The sequence below is a fragment of the Pantherophis guttatus genome, chromosome 2 (genome assembly GCF_059756535.1).
Source record: "Pantherophis guttatus breed Tessera chromosome 2, ASM5975653v1, whole genome shotgun sequence".
NCBI lineage: Eukaryota > Metazoa > Chordata > Lepidosauria > Squamata > Colubridae > Pantherophis > Pantherophis guttatus.
In genome coordinates this window covers 270,632,674-270,650,848 of record NC_142064.1, presented here as the reverse complement: position 1 = coordinate 270,650,848, position 18,175 = coordinate 270,632,674, and the positions used below count along the sequence as shown (strand labels likewise).

General features: G+C 43.2%; 1 protein-coding gene across 1 annotated transcript; it reads right to left on the bottom strand.

Moving 5' to 3' along the window:
* Positions 1-7,796: 7,796 nt before the first annotated feature.
* LOC117674779 (uncharacterized) lies at positions 7,797-17,428 on the bottom strand. The gene is made up of 2 exons (XM_034432980.3): positions 17,306-17,428; positions 7,797-15,183 (listed from the first exon to the last, which is right to left on the bottom strand). The coding sequence occupies exon 2, from the start codon at positions 15,091-15,093 to the stop codon at positions 13,276-13,278; it is 1,818 nt and encodes a 605-aa protein (XP_034288871.1). The 5' UTR covers positions 15,094-15,183; positions 17,306-17,428; the 3' UTR covers positions 7,797-13,275.
* Between the last annotated feature and the right edge of the window lie 747 nt (positions 17,429-18,175).

The following is an 18,175-nucleotide window of genomic DNA, read 5'->3' as shown; positions in this document are numbered from 1 at the left end:
GCGACAGGAAAGGCATCCGGCCATTAAAACACTCTGCTAGCTCCATTCACTTGCCCAGACTCCACCCTACATGGGATTATGGGGTTGTGAAATGATGATGATGATTTACCGACCGTTCAAAGTTACAACGGCACTGAAAAAAATGACACGACCATTTTTCACGCTTATGTCTGTTGCAACTGGCTCATATTTATGACGGTCGCAGTGTCCCTGGGTCACATGGATCATTTTTTGCAGCCTTCTTTTTTTTTTTATTGAAAAAGTTTTTCAAATACAGATTTTTCCCCCTTTTTTCCCCTCCTCCTCCCTAACCCCCCCTCACCCTCCCCACCCCCCCATGGCTTCTCCAAAAATAAAATCCAAATTGATATCAAATTATATAATACTTTTCCATCCTTTTACACCACCCCCCACATGCTAACCCTTTCTTTCTAACATTGTTATTATATCCCCCCTATACTATACATTTCAAAGCAACCTTCAACTATAAAACTATATAATAAATCCTAATTTGACATTTACTCAACTCATAATCTACCTATTTCCTCCCCCATACATATATCTCCCAATTCAAATTTATCTGTTTTAACGCCATCCTGCCACACAGACAAACTCTTTTAAAAAAAAAAAAGGACTTTCCTCCAAACAATATCAATATCAAGTCTCTAAGAAGGAAAAACTTAAAATAGAAATTTTTCTCTTCAATTCTAGCCAGCGCTATTGCTTCAGATACTTTGTAGCATATTAAGCTATTCAAACGGAAGGACTTTCGCTTTCGGCTTTCTTCTTCTCAAGCCTCAGCCAGTCGCCATTTTAAAAACTTTCTTCGCTTTTAAAATCACTTATAGAATTGTTAGAAATACTTGCGATATAGGGTCCCAAGTCCGGATTTCATCCTATTTGTTCAAACAATCTGTTAGATTTCATTAATTGGCTTGGTCCCATCGCCTGGCTCTGCAAGAAGCAGAGTTCCCCCGACGCCCGGAGCAACGGCGAGCTGTATAGGGAGCCACATTCTGCTTCCTCCCCAAGAGTAAAAAAAAACTCTGGGGAGTTCGCAGAGGGCTCTACCTGTCCTCGCCGGCTCTATCTCACGTCTCCTAAGGAGACGGAGTTTTTCGAGCCGTCTCTCAGCTGTAGAGACGGCTCTTTACAGGCGGCGAGGCTGGCGGTCCCAAAAGACCGTCCTCCGGCGGCAGAAACCAAACCGGAAGCCCATTTTTTTTGCAGCCTTCTGACAAGCAAAGTCAACAGAGAAGCCAAGTTCACTTAACAACCGCATTACTAATTTAACTGCAGTGATTCACTTAACAACGGTGGCAAGAGAAGGAAAATGGGGCAACACTCACTTAACAACTCTCTTGCTTAGCCACAGAAATTTTTGGGTTCAAATATGGTCGTAAGTTGAGGAGTCCCTGTGAATTTTTTTCATTTATTTATTTATTTTTAATTTGATTTATATGCCGACCTTCTCCGGAGACTCAGGGCGGCTTACAATGCGTTAAGCAATAGCCTTCATACTTTTGTATATTTATACAAAGTCAGCTTATTTCCCCCACAAACTGGGTCCTCAATTTACCTACCTTAGAAAGGATGGAAGGCCGAGTCAACCTTGAGCCTGGTGAGATTTGAACTTACAGTAATTGCAGACAGCTGATGTTAATCACAATGCTATCAGTCTGCTGAGCCACCAGCTCCGTGGTGCTAAAAGGGAAAGAAAAAGAAGCAGAAGCTGGCCCAAAACCAGGAGCAACTCATGTCAACCTTGCCTGCCTAGCTGCTTTTGGGTTTAACAAATAAGGAGTTAAAACAGGCCATGGTTTGGCGCAGGGGTCAGCAACCTACGGCTCCAGAGCTGCATGCGGCACTTTGGGCCTTCTGCTGTGGCTCCCTGTCAGGTGATCCCACCACTGGCTGGCCCTGCCCCTCACTCTCCCCTCCCAGTCACTCCTTGCCTGGCCTGAGAAGGTAAGGGTGACGGCAGGGGATGGGAGAAGCAGCCAGAGCAGAGACAGAGATACAGAGAGAGGGGAAAAGAGAGAGAGAGAGACATAGATACAGACTGAAATAGGGAGAAAGGGAGGGAGAAGAGAGAGAGACACGTCAAAAGGATTTTGTGGTTCCCCGTGTTTTTTAACTACTGGTTCTCTGCCCTGATGACCAGCTGGGTGGGCGTGGCTAAGGGGGGGGTCTTGTGACTGGTGGAAGTGAGTGACATCGAGTAGGCCACGCCCACCCTGGTTTGATGGCTCCCAATGTTTTCTAGTGGGAAACGGGTCCAAATGGCTCTTGAGTATTTAAGGTTACAGACCCCTGGTTTGGCGGATGAAGAAGATAGTGCGCTAATAGGGCTTTCTGTGCATCAAGACTGGTTTTCCAAGCCTTATAATAAGTTATATACAATATAACTTTTAAAAGTTATATACAATATAACTTTTTTTAGCAATTCACAAGAATTGCACATGTAAGTAACAAGAATTGCATGTGTCAGAAGAGCATTTTCCCTCCCCAATTAAACTTAATTCCTCTCTTGTCATTTAAGACCAGGGGAAATCAAATGATCCTTTCTATGATGGCCATTAAATGAATCCCCGTGATTTCCAGTCCCAACTGCAGTCAGTAAGCAAGGACTGCCTGCCATCAACGTAATGAAAATAGCATTGTGCCTTTACAATGCAAGCACCGTATCTTGTATATGTACCTGCGATAGGCAGAGCTTGATCACAACGATACAATATTGTCATCATCATTTGTTCCCACCCACCTATTTGGACGAGTGGTTGGTTGCTACCGGTTCGCCCCAGTTCGGACGAACCGGTAGCAAAGGTAAGTGAAACCCACCCCTGATTTGGACCCCTCTGGAGCCAGATTTTGCATTCTAGACCGGGTCCCCAACCCTCCAGGCCGTGGCCCATTACCAGACTCTGGCCTGTTCGGAACCAGACCGCATGAAGGGAGCACTTCAACTTGGCACGAGCGATGGGTTCGAGTGTGCATCAGGCTGCTCCTCTCCCCCTTCCTCCGTCAGGCCAAGCCGTAAAGGTTGAGGACTGCTGGTCTAGAACACAATGATGTTTATTCGCAAATAATGTGTACAGGTAGTCCTCAACGTACGACCACAATTGAGCCCAAAATTTCCGTTGCTAAGACAGACAATTGTTAGGCGACGCTAAAGGTGCTTTTTTTCAAGAGGCAACTGGACTTTTCTATTTTTTCTTTGAAGATGTTTCGCTTCTCAATCAAGAAGCTTCTTATTTATTTATTAGTCCAATTTATATGCTGCCCTTCTCCGTAGACTCAGGGCGGCTTACAATGCATTATAGCAATAGCCTGCATACTTTTTATGTATATACCTGCTTATTAGGGCTTTCGGGGCCCCCTAAGCGGCGTTGTTCTATACAAAGCTGGCTTATTGCCCCCACAATCCAGGTCCTCAATTTACCTACCTCAAAAAGATGGAAGGCTGAGTCAACCTTGAGCCTGGTGAGATTTGAACTCGCACTAATTGCAGGCAGCTAGCAGTGAAGTGCTAGCACTTAACAGCACTTAGTCCGCTGCACCACCGAGGCTCTTAAGCTCCTTTCAGAACTGAGGAAGCTTCTTGGATGAGAAGCAAAACGTCTGCAAAGAAAAAAAAAAAGAAAGTCCAGTTGCCTTTTGATAAAAGCACCTTTAGGACAACCATGACCTGGGTGACTGAGAATCGCCATAGATAAAATTGTTAGGCAAGTTTTGCCCCATATTATGATTTTTCTTCTTAAGTGGATCGCTGCAGTTGTTAAATTAGTAATGGGGTTGTTAAGAGAATCTGGCTTCCCCGTTGACTTTGCTTGTCAGAAAGTCACAAAAAGTAATCACATTTATTTATTTATTTATTGGTTCAATTTATATGCCGTCCTTCTCCGAAGACTCAGGGCAGCTTACAATGCATTAAGCAATAGCCTTCATACTTTTGTATATACCTGCTTAGTAGGGCTTTCGACCGCCCCCAAGTGGTGTTTTTTTTTATACAAAGTCAGCTTATTGCCCCCACAATCCGGGTCCTCATTTTACCTACCTCGGAAGGATGGAAGGCTGAGTCAACCTTGAGCCTGGTGAGATTCGAACTCGCAGTAATTGCAGGCAGTTGGTGCTACTTTAACAGCACTTTAGTCTGCTGTGCCACCAAGGCTCTTTTTGTCACCCCGGGAATTGTCACCCCGAGACAATTCCACCATCATAAATATGAGCCAGTTGCCGAGCATCCAAATTTTGATCATGTGTCCATGAGGATGTCACAATGATTGTAAGTGAAAAACGATCGTAAGTCACTTGTTAAGTACTGTTGTCACTAAGTAAACGTCTTAAGTCAAGGGTTACCTATAATGAGCAAGGAAGATGTCCTTGATGAGGTAATATGCAAGATCATTATCCGGGCAAAAGGGAGAAATTTTTTTAAGTCACTATACATGAGATAACATTTGGAAGAGACTTGAGGAGATGCCTCCCTGATTCACCAGAGAAGAAAAGGAATATTAATATATTCAAACCTGCATGATTCTGCCAATACTCCAAACTCAAGGGGGGGGGAATCTTTGACTTCCTGTAGAGTTGATTTCCTGGTTTGGTCTACCTAACAGGGCTGACACAACATACAGTAGTGGCCAAAATTGTGGAAATCTTTTGGGGAAAGTGTATTTTTGAGGTTTGATGGCTAATAACACCACTTTGTTTTTTGGAGTTTCAAGATAATCCTATTCCACTGCTGGAAAGGCCTGGGAATAGCCCAGACCTTAACCCAATTGAAAATCTATGGAGCTGACTAAAGAAACTTGTTAGTCAGAAGCGACCCAGCAATAAAACCCAGTTGAGGTCGCAATGGGTCGGACACGACTTCGCAACTAACAACAACAAATTGAAGCAATCATTCAATCTTGGTTTCACATTATAACAGCTGCAGAACTAAAAGACTTGGTTCACTCCATGGGAAGACGTTGTAAGGCTGTAATTCATGCTAAAGGTTACCCAACTAAGTATTAACTGACATGATAATTTTTGTGAATCGTTTTTTTCTATGGTGATCATTTTTGTATATATCATTTTTTCTACGTATTTGACTTTTCTTTATACTATAATTGCTGTTCTAATAGCAAATTCTTCATAAAAGTTATTGCATTACATTCTTGATTAAATTATCTTTCCATTGATATATAATTTTATGGTACTACTCCCCAAAAAAGTCGTGTTATTAGCCAGTTTTAGAAAATACACTTTTCCCAAAAGGTTTCCACAATTTTGGCCACTACTGTAGCTGTCCAAAGTTCTTCTTTGCACCTTTTTTTCCAGTAGGATAACTCCATCCCTAGGAGGCCATTAAGTCTGAGGACTAAAATTAATTACTGGGCATAAAATTCAGGAGATATAAAGCCGTTGGCAGAGAAAGCGATAAGTAAAATGGCATCACAATGCCAACTCAACTTCTTAAATGCAGTGCCACGCAAGAACAAAAGGACCAAGCTTGCATTATGACATCATAAGGCCTGCCTTGATACCAGACATCATCATGGCTAAGAAGGGATTACACAAGTAAGGAAAGAAAGAAAGAATGCTTGTATTTAACAGTAACCACCTTAACAACTGGCAAGAAAAGTCATAATATGGGGCAAAACTCGCCTAACAAATTTATCTATCGGGATTCTCAGTCATCCAGGTCGTGGTTGTGCCGCTTTTATCAAGAGGCAACTGGATTTCCTTGTTTTTCTTTGAAGATGTTTCACTTCTCATCCAAGAAGCTTCTTCAGCTCTGAAAGAAGCTATATCTTGAGCCTATCTTCTGGAGTGTTGGCTATTCCTGCCAGTTTGCAGATGACACCAAACTGGCAGGAATAGCCAACACTCCAGAAGATAGGCTCAAGATACAGAAAGATCTTGACAGACTTGAACATTGGGTGCTATCGAACAAAATGAAATTCAGTGGTGAAAAAAATAAGGTTCTACATTTAGACAAGAAAAACAAAATGCACAGGTACCGTATATGTGGTACCTTGCTCAATAGTCGTAACTGTGAGAGGGATCTTGGAGTCCTAGTGAACAACCATTTAAATATGAGCCAGCAGTGTGCAGCAGCTGCCAAAAAAGCCAACACAGTTCTAGGCTGCATAAACAGGGATAGAATCAAGATCACGTAAAGTGTTAATACCACTTTATAAAGCCTTGGTAAGGCCACACTTGGAATACTGCAATTTTGGTCGCCACGATGTAAAAAAAGATGTGGAGACTCTAGAAAGAGTGCAGAGAAGAGCAACAAAGATGATTAGGGGACTGGAGGCTAAAGAACGTTGCAGAAACTAGGTATGTCTAGTTTAATGAAAAGAAGGACTAGGGGAGACATGATAGTGTTCCAATATCTCAGACATTGTCACAAAGAAGAGGGAGTCAAACTATTCTCCAAAGCACCTGAAGGTAGGACAAGAAGCAATGAGTGGAAACTAATCAAGGAGAGAAGGACTAAGGAGAAATTTCCTGACAGAACAATTAATCAGTGCAACAACTTGCCTCCAGAAGCTGTGAATGCTCCAACACTGGAAATTTTTAAGAAGATGTTGGATAATCATTTGTCTGAAGTGGTGTAGGGTTTCCTGCCTAAGCAGGGGGTTGGACTAGAAGACCTCCAAGGTCCCTTCCAACTCTGTTATTCTAAAGTGGGATGGTGAGAGAAGAGAATCACCCTGGATTAAGAGTTCCCACAAGCTATAATCACTTGATGTCCTGTCCCAGGCCAGGCGCCCACAAATACACGAAGGGGTAATTTCGTACTCTTTACATAAACAAAGCTTGCAAACTCCACAATTGCAGGAGAGGAACAAATCTCCCCCACACACACTCAAGAGAGTTCAATAAGTTTGGCTTAGAAGAGTTCCAGTTCAAAGCAACACATCAGACGGAATCTGAAGGTTGGAGCTTTTAGCCAATTCATCAGCCGGTCCAGGGTCAGTAATGGTTGTGAGGTATATGTAGGTCTTTGGTTATTCGGGGACCTGCTTAGTAGGGCTTTTGCCCACCCCCCCAAGCGGTGTTCTTTTTTATACAAAGTCAGCTTATTGCCCCCACAAACTGGGTCCTCATTTCACCTACCTTAGAAAGGATGGAAGGCTGAGTCAACCTTGAGCCTTGGCGAGATTCGAACCTGCAGTAAATTGCAGGCAGCTGTGTTAATAACGGTGCTTAGACCACTGTACCAGCAAGGCTAAACATTGATTTATGCCAAGCCAGGAAAGAGGGGAAATCACGAGGTGAGTTACATAAATGCCACCATTAACATCTACACAGGAACATTATCCCTCAGGCTTCTAAGCAGGGCCGGATTTTCCTATAGGCTAACTAGGCTTCAGCCTAGGGCCTCAAGATCAAGAGGGGCCTACATTCAAATTGTTAGCAAAATTAAAATTACACTTTCACTATAGGTGAAAGGGCCTCATAAGTGGAATAGCCTAGGGCCTCTTTTCATCTAAATCCGGCCCTGCTTCTAAGGACTTCAGCACTATTCCAAAGAAACTGGCTCAAAAGGATGCCCCAAAGGTGTGAAGGCAGGGTGTGATAGGAGTTGTAGTATTAAGGCCATTCGGAGAGTAGGAATGGGAAAAATTCAGAGGCATCAGTCCTCTTCCTATCCTGTTGTTTAAGTCTGACTTTCGCTTCTAGTCTGTTCTGTTCTGTTCTGTTCTTATTCTACTCTATTCTATTCTACTTCTTTATTTTCCATTCTTCCTATTTATTTATATTCTTTATATGCCATTCTTTCTATTTGTTTATATTCCTTATATTCCATTCCATTATATTTAGAACATCATAGGGAAGATGATAATGGCTTAATCCTGATTATTGTAGGTAGAGACCCATCATGGCATTTAAATATGTTTTCAAAGGCCTTTCTGGCTGCTCTATCAAGTGCTGGACTGGGCCTTATTTCTTGCTTGCTACTTCCTTTACTCTTGATGGTTGATCCTAAAAGGCAGAAGCTGCTCACAACTTTGATACCTTCATTGTCAGTTCTAAAGAGGTTTGTTCTACCTGCTGTCTTTAGTCAGTCTTCTTCATATTTCACTGATTTGCACAGCTTGTTTTATATGTCTGTTTGTTGTGTGGAAAGAATAGGCCTGACAATTGGCAATTGAAGCACTAATTGCCATCAATTGTCATAAATGCAGATTTGAAAAAAAGAAAGAGTTGAATTGTTTGATAAGCGAGGTATCTGCTCACACTGAAGCTCTTCCCACAGTCCAAACACAGGTTTGGGCTCTCTTTGGTGTGGATCCTTGGATGGTAAATGAGAGATTTGCTTTTTTTGAAGCTCATTCAACACACGGAGCCCTGAAAACTTTCTCTCTGGTGTGGAGTTTCCAAGGAGTTTTAAGACTCGATTTATAGCTGAAAGTTTTCTCACATAAAAAACATTGGATTCTTTTTTTTTTTTTAATGAGAACCTCTCTCATAAAATTATTTATTCTTTTAAGAGAAATTCTTACAACCTTGTCATGTGCTGGGGATGAGATGCCAGTCCATGGTGGACCAAAGACAAGAGAATTAACCATGGATCACAGCAAGTGAGGAGATAAGGTAGTCTTGATTGCTGCAGTTAGTGAATCCCATCAAAAAAAATGCATAAATTTATAGAAGAGAATAATGGAAGGGACCTTGGAGGTCTTGTAGTCCAACCCCCTGCTTAGGTAGGAAACCCTACACCACTTCAGACAAATGGTTATCCAACATCATCTTAAAAATTTCCAGTGTTGGAGCATTCACAATTTATGGAGGCAAGTTGTTCCACTGATTAATTGTTCTGTCAGGAAATTTCTCAGTTCTGGGTTGCTTCTCTCCTTAATTAGTTTCCACCCATTGCTTCTTGTCCTACCCTCAGATGCTTTGGAGAATAGTTTGACTCCCTCTTTGTGGCAACCCCTGAGATATTGGAACACTGTTATCATGTCTCCCCTAGTCCTACTCTTCATTAAATTAGACATACCCAGTTCCTGCAACCATTCTTCATATGTTTTAGCCTCCAGTCCCCTAATCATCTTTGTTGCTCTTCTCTGCACTCTTTCTAGAGTCTCAACATTTTTTTTTAGAGTCTCAATCTTTTTTACATCGTGGCGACCAAAACTGAATGCAGTATTCCAAGTGTGGCCTTTAATTATTTAAATTTAAATTATTTGACATGATATTTCTATGGAAAATAAGCTAATTGTTTCTAGATTGAGGGAAATAGGCAAAAAAAAATCTAATCTAATATGGTATATGAGTAATAATGAAATATCACAGTAAAGAACAAGAATATTATATTTATAGATAAAACAACTGTACATATAGTGACCCTAATTGCACACAATGCAACCTGACATTAACTGAATTTTGGGTCACATGATTGGCAACCTGGTATCCATTTATAATTCACACAAACTGAATATTACATAATTCAAAGTTACATTTCTCATAACCTGTGATGTATGTGCTAAGTAACCAATCTGTACTCCAATTTATCCCAAGTGTGCGATTTATCTCCAATTCAAACAGGTGCATCTTCATTCTATACCTGATCCTATTTTTTACAAACTTCTCTCTAAATCTTCCACTCTCCCTATTGATCAACAAAGATCCAGATCCAATGGGGAAATAAATAGCTAACAACTATTTAAGTATGTAATCCCCTTTTCCATTTACTTTAAATCCCCCTGATAATAAACATTATAAAATAATAAAATTGGAAGATATTAAACATTACCTGAAATAATAACCCCATATATCCCAAAACAAAAATGATAAATCAACAAGAAAAACTTAAATTTGACTTCTTCTTCCTCCTCCTCCTCACCCTTTCTTTTCTCTTTATTACGTAGGTTTAGGTAATAAAGTTCTTTCTTTTAAAAGAACTTTTATTTTAAAGGGATATGGTGGCTAAATGGCTAAGACGCCGAACTTTTTGATCAGAAGGTCAGTGGTTCAGCGGTTCGAATCCCTAGTGCCACGTAACAGAGTGAGCTCCTGTTACTTGTCCCAGCTTCTGCCAACCTAGCAGTTCAAAAGCACATAAAAAATGCAAGTAGTAAAATAGGGACCACTTTGGTGGGAAGGTAACAGCATTCTGTGCGCCTTTGGCATTGAGTCATGCTGGCCACATGACCACAGAGACGTCTTCGACAGCACCGGCTCTTTGGCTTTGAAACAAAGATGAGCACCGCCCCCTAGAGTCGGGAATGACTAGCACGCATGTGCAGGGAAACCTTTACCTTTATAAAGTTCTCTTTATTACCTAGGTAATAAAGTTCCTTCAGAAGAAATCCGAGTGATGCAGGGACTGCAGGACCCTCTTTCAGGGTGACAAACCACACGGGTGTTTGGTGGGGAGAAAATCTGTCCTGAACAATGTGAGAAAAGTGCACTCCAGAGAAATTAAGAACACGCTGTAGGACAATGCAAATATTTTTCTGAAAATTGCACAACAGCTGGAAATGTAAAAAAGTCCCACTCCAGTAGATTATGGACTTTCATGCAGTTCCCATGGAAACAAAACTTCCGTGAAACCTTTAAAAGTTTTACTTTACAATCTTAAAAAGAGAATTTCCTGTCCCAGTTCAGAGCTAGGGACCCAAGTCTCTTCAGGTCTCTTCCCCTGTGAATTCGAGAGGACTGAGGGTGGATAAGGGAGCAAAAGAGACCCGGAGGCTTAAGTGATATCTGAAGGATATTTTCCCCCTCTACCTCACAACCTTTTTTTAAATAATACCAAGCCAGGGAACCTTTTTCTCACTTCACTGCAATTATGAACTGCTTTGTGTTCTTTGAAAAGATTTCTCGCCTTGACTACTGCAATGCTCTCTACATGGGGCTCCCCTTGAAGAGCACCCGGAGGCTCCAGCTGGTCCAGAATGCAGCAGCGCGGGTAGTGATGGGAGCAACATGGCGCTCCCATGTAACACCGCTCCTGTGCGAGCTGCACTAGCTCCCGGTGGTCTTCTGGGTGCGCTTCAAGGTGTTGGTTATCACCTTTAAAGCACTCCATGGCATAGGGCCTAGCTATCTGCGAGCCCGCCTGCTGCTACCGACGACCTCCCATCGACCCATGCGCTCCCACAGAGAGGGCCTTCTCAGGGTGCCATCAGCCAAACAATGTAGGCTGGTGGCCCCCAGGGGGAGGGCCTTCTCTGTGGGGGCTCCCACCCTCTGGAATCAGTTGCCCCCGGAGACAAGGAGAATCCATGACCTCAATGCCTTCCGTCGTTCCCTGAAAACCTATCTTTTTCAACAAGCCGCGTTGGCTTAAGAAGAAATTTTTAAATTCTTTTAATCAGTCTGTGATTTTTTAACTTTCGGGCCAAAATTTATATATATTTTTAAATGTTTTGATATTTGTATTCTATGTTTTTTATCTTGGCTGTACACCGCCCTGAGTCCTCAGGGAGAAGGGCGGTATATAAATTGGAAATTAAATTAAATTAAATTAAATTTCAGGATAAAACGTTTTCTATGCTACAAGGATTTCTAAGGCTCTTCTCTGTGGGGGCTCACAAATGTTTGACAACACTTGTCTCATTTCAAGGAACAGATTTTCCACACACCAAGCTGTGATGCAGTTTGTCACCCGGAAAGAGTGTCCAGTCGTGCAAGCACCTGGAGAGTGTTTTTGGAGGGCATTTTTCCCAGGTAGACATTCCAGAAAAATATTTCCTACACACCAAACCCACAATTCCTTTTTCTTGGGGTTCCTTTGGGGCCTCCAGAGGTCTCAGTGGAGTCAGTACTTTAGAATATTCCAAACATTTATACAATTTCGCCCTTTTGTGAATGCTTCAGGGTTTATCAAGGTTTCCTTACAGGTAGTCCTCCAATGTCCCCCGCAAGTTATGTGACCACATTATGGCAACCAGACGGCTTTTGCAACCAGTTCCATAATCCTGCAGCCATCAGATCACAATTTGCAGGTTTTTTGGCATTTTTGACATAAAATGCAAATTTGGAAGAGTGGCTTTACACTTAGGACTGCTTATTACTTATTGACCACAAAAAAATGTCACAAAATCAGATCTGGTCATATAGGTGCCAAAAAGTATGACTGTATAAATCTATGACTAGGAATCTGTTCCTAATTGCAATCATCAACACCTCTCCTGCGTGAGCTGCACTGGCTCCCAGTGGTCTTCCGGGTGCGCTTCAAGGTGTTGGTTACCACCTTTAAAGCGCTCCATGGCATAGGACCTAGTTATCTTCAAGACTGCCTGCTGCTACCGACAGCCTCCCATCGACCTGTGCGCTCCCACAGAGAGAGCCTCCTCGGGGTGCCATCAGCTAAACAATGTAGGCTGGTGACCCCCAGAGGGAGGGCCTTCTCTGTGGGGGCACCTACCCTCTGGAATCAGCTGCCCCCAGAGATAAGGAGAATCCAAGACCTCGGTGCCTTCTGCCGTGCCCTTCAAACCTTCTTTTTCCAGCAAGCCGGGCTGGCCTAACACTTTTTTTAAAATGTTTTTAATTGTTTGTTATTGTTTTTAATCATGGGGCCAAATTTATATATATCTTTTAAATTGTATTATAATGTTTGTAGTTCATGCTTTTACTTGGCTGTTCACCGCCCTGAGTCCTCAGGGAGAAGGGCGGTATACAAATTTAAAAATAAATAAATAAATAAATAAGTCAAGGACTAGCTGTGCTCTGCAAAATATAACCTACACTCCAGGGGTGGGTTCTACTTACCCTTACTACCGGTTCGCAACGCGATCGCTTCGCGATGGGATCGTTTTACTCGTGCGCACGCCTTGCTTCTGCGCATACGCAGAAGCTTCTGTGCATGCACAGATCACTTCTGATGACATCAGGGTCAGTGGGTGGAGCCTCACACCAGTTTTGCTACCGGTTCTATAGAACCGGTCCGAACCAGGGGCAACCCACCACTGCTACATTCCCCCACACTTGTAACTCAGTGTGTTAAGTTACTACTACTGCTGCTTGTGAGCCAAACCTTCTTAAATTCCTAACATAGATGCACTTTTGTTAGATTATCTACTCTCTATTGTTATTTAAGGTTACTTGACTAGGAAAAACTTTTTCCCCACACCAAACAATTGTAAGATTTTGCTTTTGTCACTGTGTGAAGTTTTTGCTGAATTGCGAGGTGTGACTATTGAAAAGAAGTATTCCCAAAGTTGTTCACAATGGAAAAGATTTATATCTGCTGTGGACTTTCTGGTGCCTTTTTAGCTGTGATTTTCAATGAAAAGATTTCTCGCCCTCTGCACATTTGTAAGGTCACTCTCCTGCATGATTTACAGTGTGCACGCAAACTGCTGAAGGTTGCGCAAAACATTTCCCACACTCCAGACATTTATATGGTTTTTCCCCAGTGTGGATACTCTGATGCTTCAAAAGAGTAACTTTCCGGGAAAAACATTTATCACACTCTGAGCATTTGTGAGGTTTCTCTCCTGTATGGATTTGGCTGTGACTTCTGAGGAGAGATGACCGAGCAAACGATCTCCCACAATCTAAACATTTGTAGTTTTTTTCCCCCGTGTGAATTTTCACATGACTTCTAAGGGCTGATGAGGTACGATAAAATCTTCCACACTCGACGCATTGATATGGCTTCTCCCCTGTGTGAATTTTCTGATGGCTCCAAAGTAGCTCCTTATAACCAAAAGATTTTCCACATTCTACACATCTGTACGGCTTCTCTCCCGTGTGGACTCTCTGATGCCTTCCAAGGTCGCATTTTTGGATAAAACATTTCCCACACTCTACACATTTGTACGGCTTCTCCCCTGTGTGGATTCTCTGATGAATCTGAACACGGTTCTGCGAAATAAAACCTTTTCCACACTCCCCACATTTATAGGGTTTCTCCTCTTTGTGCCATTCCTGATGTCTATGAAGTTCAGAAGAATTTACAAATCGTTTCTCACATTCTGGGCATTCATAGGGTCTCTCTCCGGTGTGAAGCCTCTGATGTTGCAGCAGATTTGATTTCAAGGTAAAACATTTCCCACATTCGAGGCACTTTTCGTTTTTCTCCCCTGTGTGTGTTTTCCAATGATTCTGAAGTGATGAGCTCTCAGTGAAACATTTTCCACACTCAAAGCATTTGTAAGGTTTGATTCCTGCATGGATCTTCTCATGGGCCCAAAGATTTGCCTTCTGAGAAAAGTTCTTCCCACATTCCCAACACTTGTAAGGTTTCTCCCCTGTGTGAATTCTCTTGTGGATTTTAAGACTTCCTATTTGAAGAAAAGATTTCCCACATTCCAGACATTGAAAAGGTTTCTCTCCAGTGTGGATTTTCTGATGAATCACAAGATTACTTTTTTGAGAAAAACATTTATTGCACTCCAAGCATTTATGGGGCTTCTCTCCTGTATGGATTCGGCTGTGACTTCTAAGATTAGATGAATTAGCAAATGTTCTCCCACACTCTAAACATTTGAACTTTTTTTCCCCTGCGTGAAGTTTAACATGACTTTTAAGGGCTGATGCGGTGCAATAAAATTGTCCACATTCGTTGCATTGATATGGCTTCTCCCCTGTGTGGGTTTTATGATGACTCCAAAGGTCTCCATTTCGAGTAAAAGATTTTCCACATTCTACGCATCTGTATGGCTTCTCTCGTGTGTGGAGCCTCTGATGTCTTCCAAGGTTGTGTTTTTCGGAAAAGCATTTCCCACACTCCCCACATTTGTAGGGTTTCTCCCCTGTGTGGATTCTCTCATGATTCTGAACCTCTCTTGGAGTAAGAAAACTTTTCCCCCACTCTCCACATTTATAGGGTTTCTCCTCATTGTGCCCAGTCTGGTGTTTCTGAAGTTCAGAAGAATTTACAAATTGTTTTTCACATTCTGGGCATTCATAGGGTCTCTCTCCAGTGTGAAGTCTCTGATGTTGCAGCAAGTTTGATTTTATGGAAAAACATGTCCCACATTCAAGGCCCTTTTTGTTTTTCTCCCCTGTGTGAATTCTCTTGTGGTTTGCGAGAGTGGCTTCCTCACAGAAAAAGGTCCCACATTCCAGACATTTGTGGTTTTTCGAAGTGCTGCTTGTGTCTGATGGGGCATCCAAGACTTTCCCAGGCTCCATGCTTTCTAGTGGCTGCTGCCTTGGGCTGGATTTCTATTATCTGTTGATAGTTGTCTTGCAGGTAAATCTTTGGTCACAATCTTTTACCCTCTGTTTGAAAAAAAGAAAAGAAATGCAGAATAATATTTTCTTCTGAGAAAAGTGCAGAATCACAAAATCTGAGATTTGGGAGGGACCATGAAAGTCTTTCAGTCCAACCCCGTCCAGCACCTCACAACACTCTAGAAAAAATCTCCAGTGGGCGAGCACCCACATCTCTAGGAGGCAAACTCTTTTGTTACAATAGTTGTTAAGTGACTTTGTGGGTTGTTAAGTGGAGGGAGATCTAGGCAAGAACTGCGTGGGTGCCCTGAAGGGGGTGGGGGAGAACCTGGAGGTTCAGCGCAGGCCACACATGAATTAAAAAGCTGCAGCATGGTGCAAAGCTGCAGCCACTCCCAGAAGCCTCAGCCGCCCCATCTCGGCCCTGCAATGGGGCAGGAATGCCATGGCGGTGCCTTACGTGGAGACCGGGGAGTATAGCCATTTCAGCCATCTGCCACTGACCCCAGGCCTGGACTTCAGCCTAGAGTTACTGCTGCCACCCAGAAATGTGCCCTTAATCTGCAGACCAGTGGCCTTTGCAGCCTTATGCCATTTTCCAAGCCACATGTTCCATACCATTTCTAAGCAACATGGACCAAAGCATCCCTAAGCTTCTCCAGGACTCCCTCAAGTCAAACGTGGCCAACACTTGGGCTCCAATGGCTTCCCCTGCCCACCCACCCCCGAAGCAAACCTTCTTATCTGGGGCTCCATCCACTTAATGACCAGTGAAATCATTTAATAACTGCAATAGTGAATGCAGAATTATAATTCTTGACCAAAGCAGTCAAGTGATATCTCACATAATGACCACTTGGCTAAACAAGCGAGATTCTAATCCCAATTGTAGTCGTAAATCGAGGACTACCTTCAGGCAACGTAAAAGTTTAAGGCATCGCACAAGCAAAAGTGGAGGAGAGAGAGTTGAGGTTAGTGTTAAGCATCCCTTTTCTTCTCCCCTTTTCTTGCTTTTTCTGAGAAGGAAGGAAGGAGGGAGGGAGGGAGGAAGAAGAAAAAGAGAGAGAGACAGAAAAAAAAGAGAAACAGGAAGGAAGGAAGGGAGAGAGAGAAAGAAAGAAAGAAAGAGAAAGGAAGAAAGGAAGGAAAGAAGGAAGAAAGAAAGAAGAAAGAAAGAAAGAAAGAAAGAAAGAAAGAAAGAAAGAAAGAAAGAAGGAAGGAAGGAAGGAAGGAAGGAAGGAAGGAAGGAAGGAAGGAAGGAAGGAAGGAAGGAAGGAAGGAAGGAAGGAAGGAAAGAAAGAAAGAAAGAAAGAAAGAAAGAGAAAGAAAGAAAGAAAGAAAGAAAGAAAGAAAGAAAGAAAGAAAGAAAGAAAGAAAGAAAGAAAGAAAGAAAGAAAGAAAGAAAGAAAGAAAGAAAGAGAAAGTTCAAATCCACCTTCAGCTATAGAGAGCTTTACTAGGTGGCTCAGTTTACACTTGGGGAGGATAATATATTTTAAGCATAAGAAAAAGATATGAGAAAGGATTGTTTTGGCTGAATGGACTGCTGCTTTTATGCATTTCCTCCCCCCCCCCTCTTCACCTCAAACTCATGAGGAGGGGCAGGACTGGTTGAAAGAAAAATAAAATAAGGCTTCAACAGCTAAAATAAAATGGCCATAAGAAAACTAAAGGCGGCCTTGCCCCCTTCCTGAAAGGAAAAAAAAACAAAACCCAATATTGTAAAGCCGATCCACACTTAGTAGACACTGAACACCCCAGGGAAGTTTTAATCCTGCAAGAGGGGGGTGGGCGGAATGCGGGGAAGGGGGGAGGCAGCAATCAAATTGAAAACGAGAACGGTGGGGAGGACGGGGAGGCTAAGCTGCTCCCACCCCACCCACCCACCCCCCACGGCATGGAAAAAGGGGAGACCACAGGGACCCTCTTGCTTGTTCTGTAAAGGCGGGGCCCCCCTCACCCCATTTTTTTATCTGCAGGAACGGCTCGGATCTTTTTTGGGTGGGGGGGGCTTCCCAGCGCCCTTCCTCCCTCCCTGATCCTCTGCAGCGTCGCTTTGCCCAAATGCACAAGGCGGGTGGAAGGAACCCCACCAGCGGGTGTTTCCCCCCCCCCCCGTTAAACGGCTCGATCCCCCCCACCCACCCCACTACACACAACACATGCACACCAAAAAGGCCCGGAGGGAGAGCAGGGTCCATCTCAGCCCCTTTCTGCCAACGCCGTTGCAAACGTCCCGGCCCGGGACCATTCAGACGACACTTGGAATGGGAGGAGCATTTTTGGCTTTCCTTTCTTTCCCTCCCACCCCCACCCAGTCCCCAAACTCCAACCCCAAATTTTTCTTCCGCTCTAGGAATCCATCGCCTCTAACTTAACTCCTTCGAAGACAGGAGCAAGAAGAAGGTTGATGAAAAAGGGGAGGGGGGGGGGCAAGCAGGACCTAAGACCGGACAGAGGCACCTGGTTTGTGGGAAGCTCTAATCCAGTGGTTCTCAACCTGTGGGTCGGGACCCCTTTGGGGGTCGAACGACCCTTTCACAGGGGTCGCCTAAGACCATTGGAAAACACATATTTTCAATGGTTTTAGGAATAATTTTATGGTTGGGGGTCACCACAACATGAGGAACTGTATTAAAGGGTCGCGGCATTAGGAAGGTTGAGAACCACTGCTCTAATCAGATTTGGGGGTTGAATGCACCAGGCTACTCTAGGGCACTGTGTCTGAAACTTGCCATCTTTTAAGAGATATGTGAACTTCAACTCCCAGAATTCCCCAGTCAGCCTGGGGCATTCTGGGAGATGAAGTTCAGCTGTCTTAAGGTGGACAATGGTCTCTATGACAACCCAGGAAACAGGGCAATTCACAAGACCAGTTACGCAGGAATGCCATCCTTAACATCCCTACACGGACATTATCCCTCAGGCTTCTAAGGAATCAACACCATTCCAAAAGAACTGGCTTGAAAGTGTACCCCAAGCATGTGAAGGCAGGGTGTGATGGGAGTTGAAGTCATCCAGAGAACAGGAATGGGGAAAG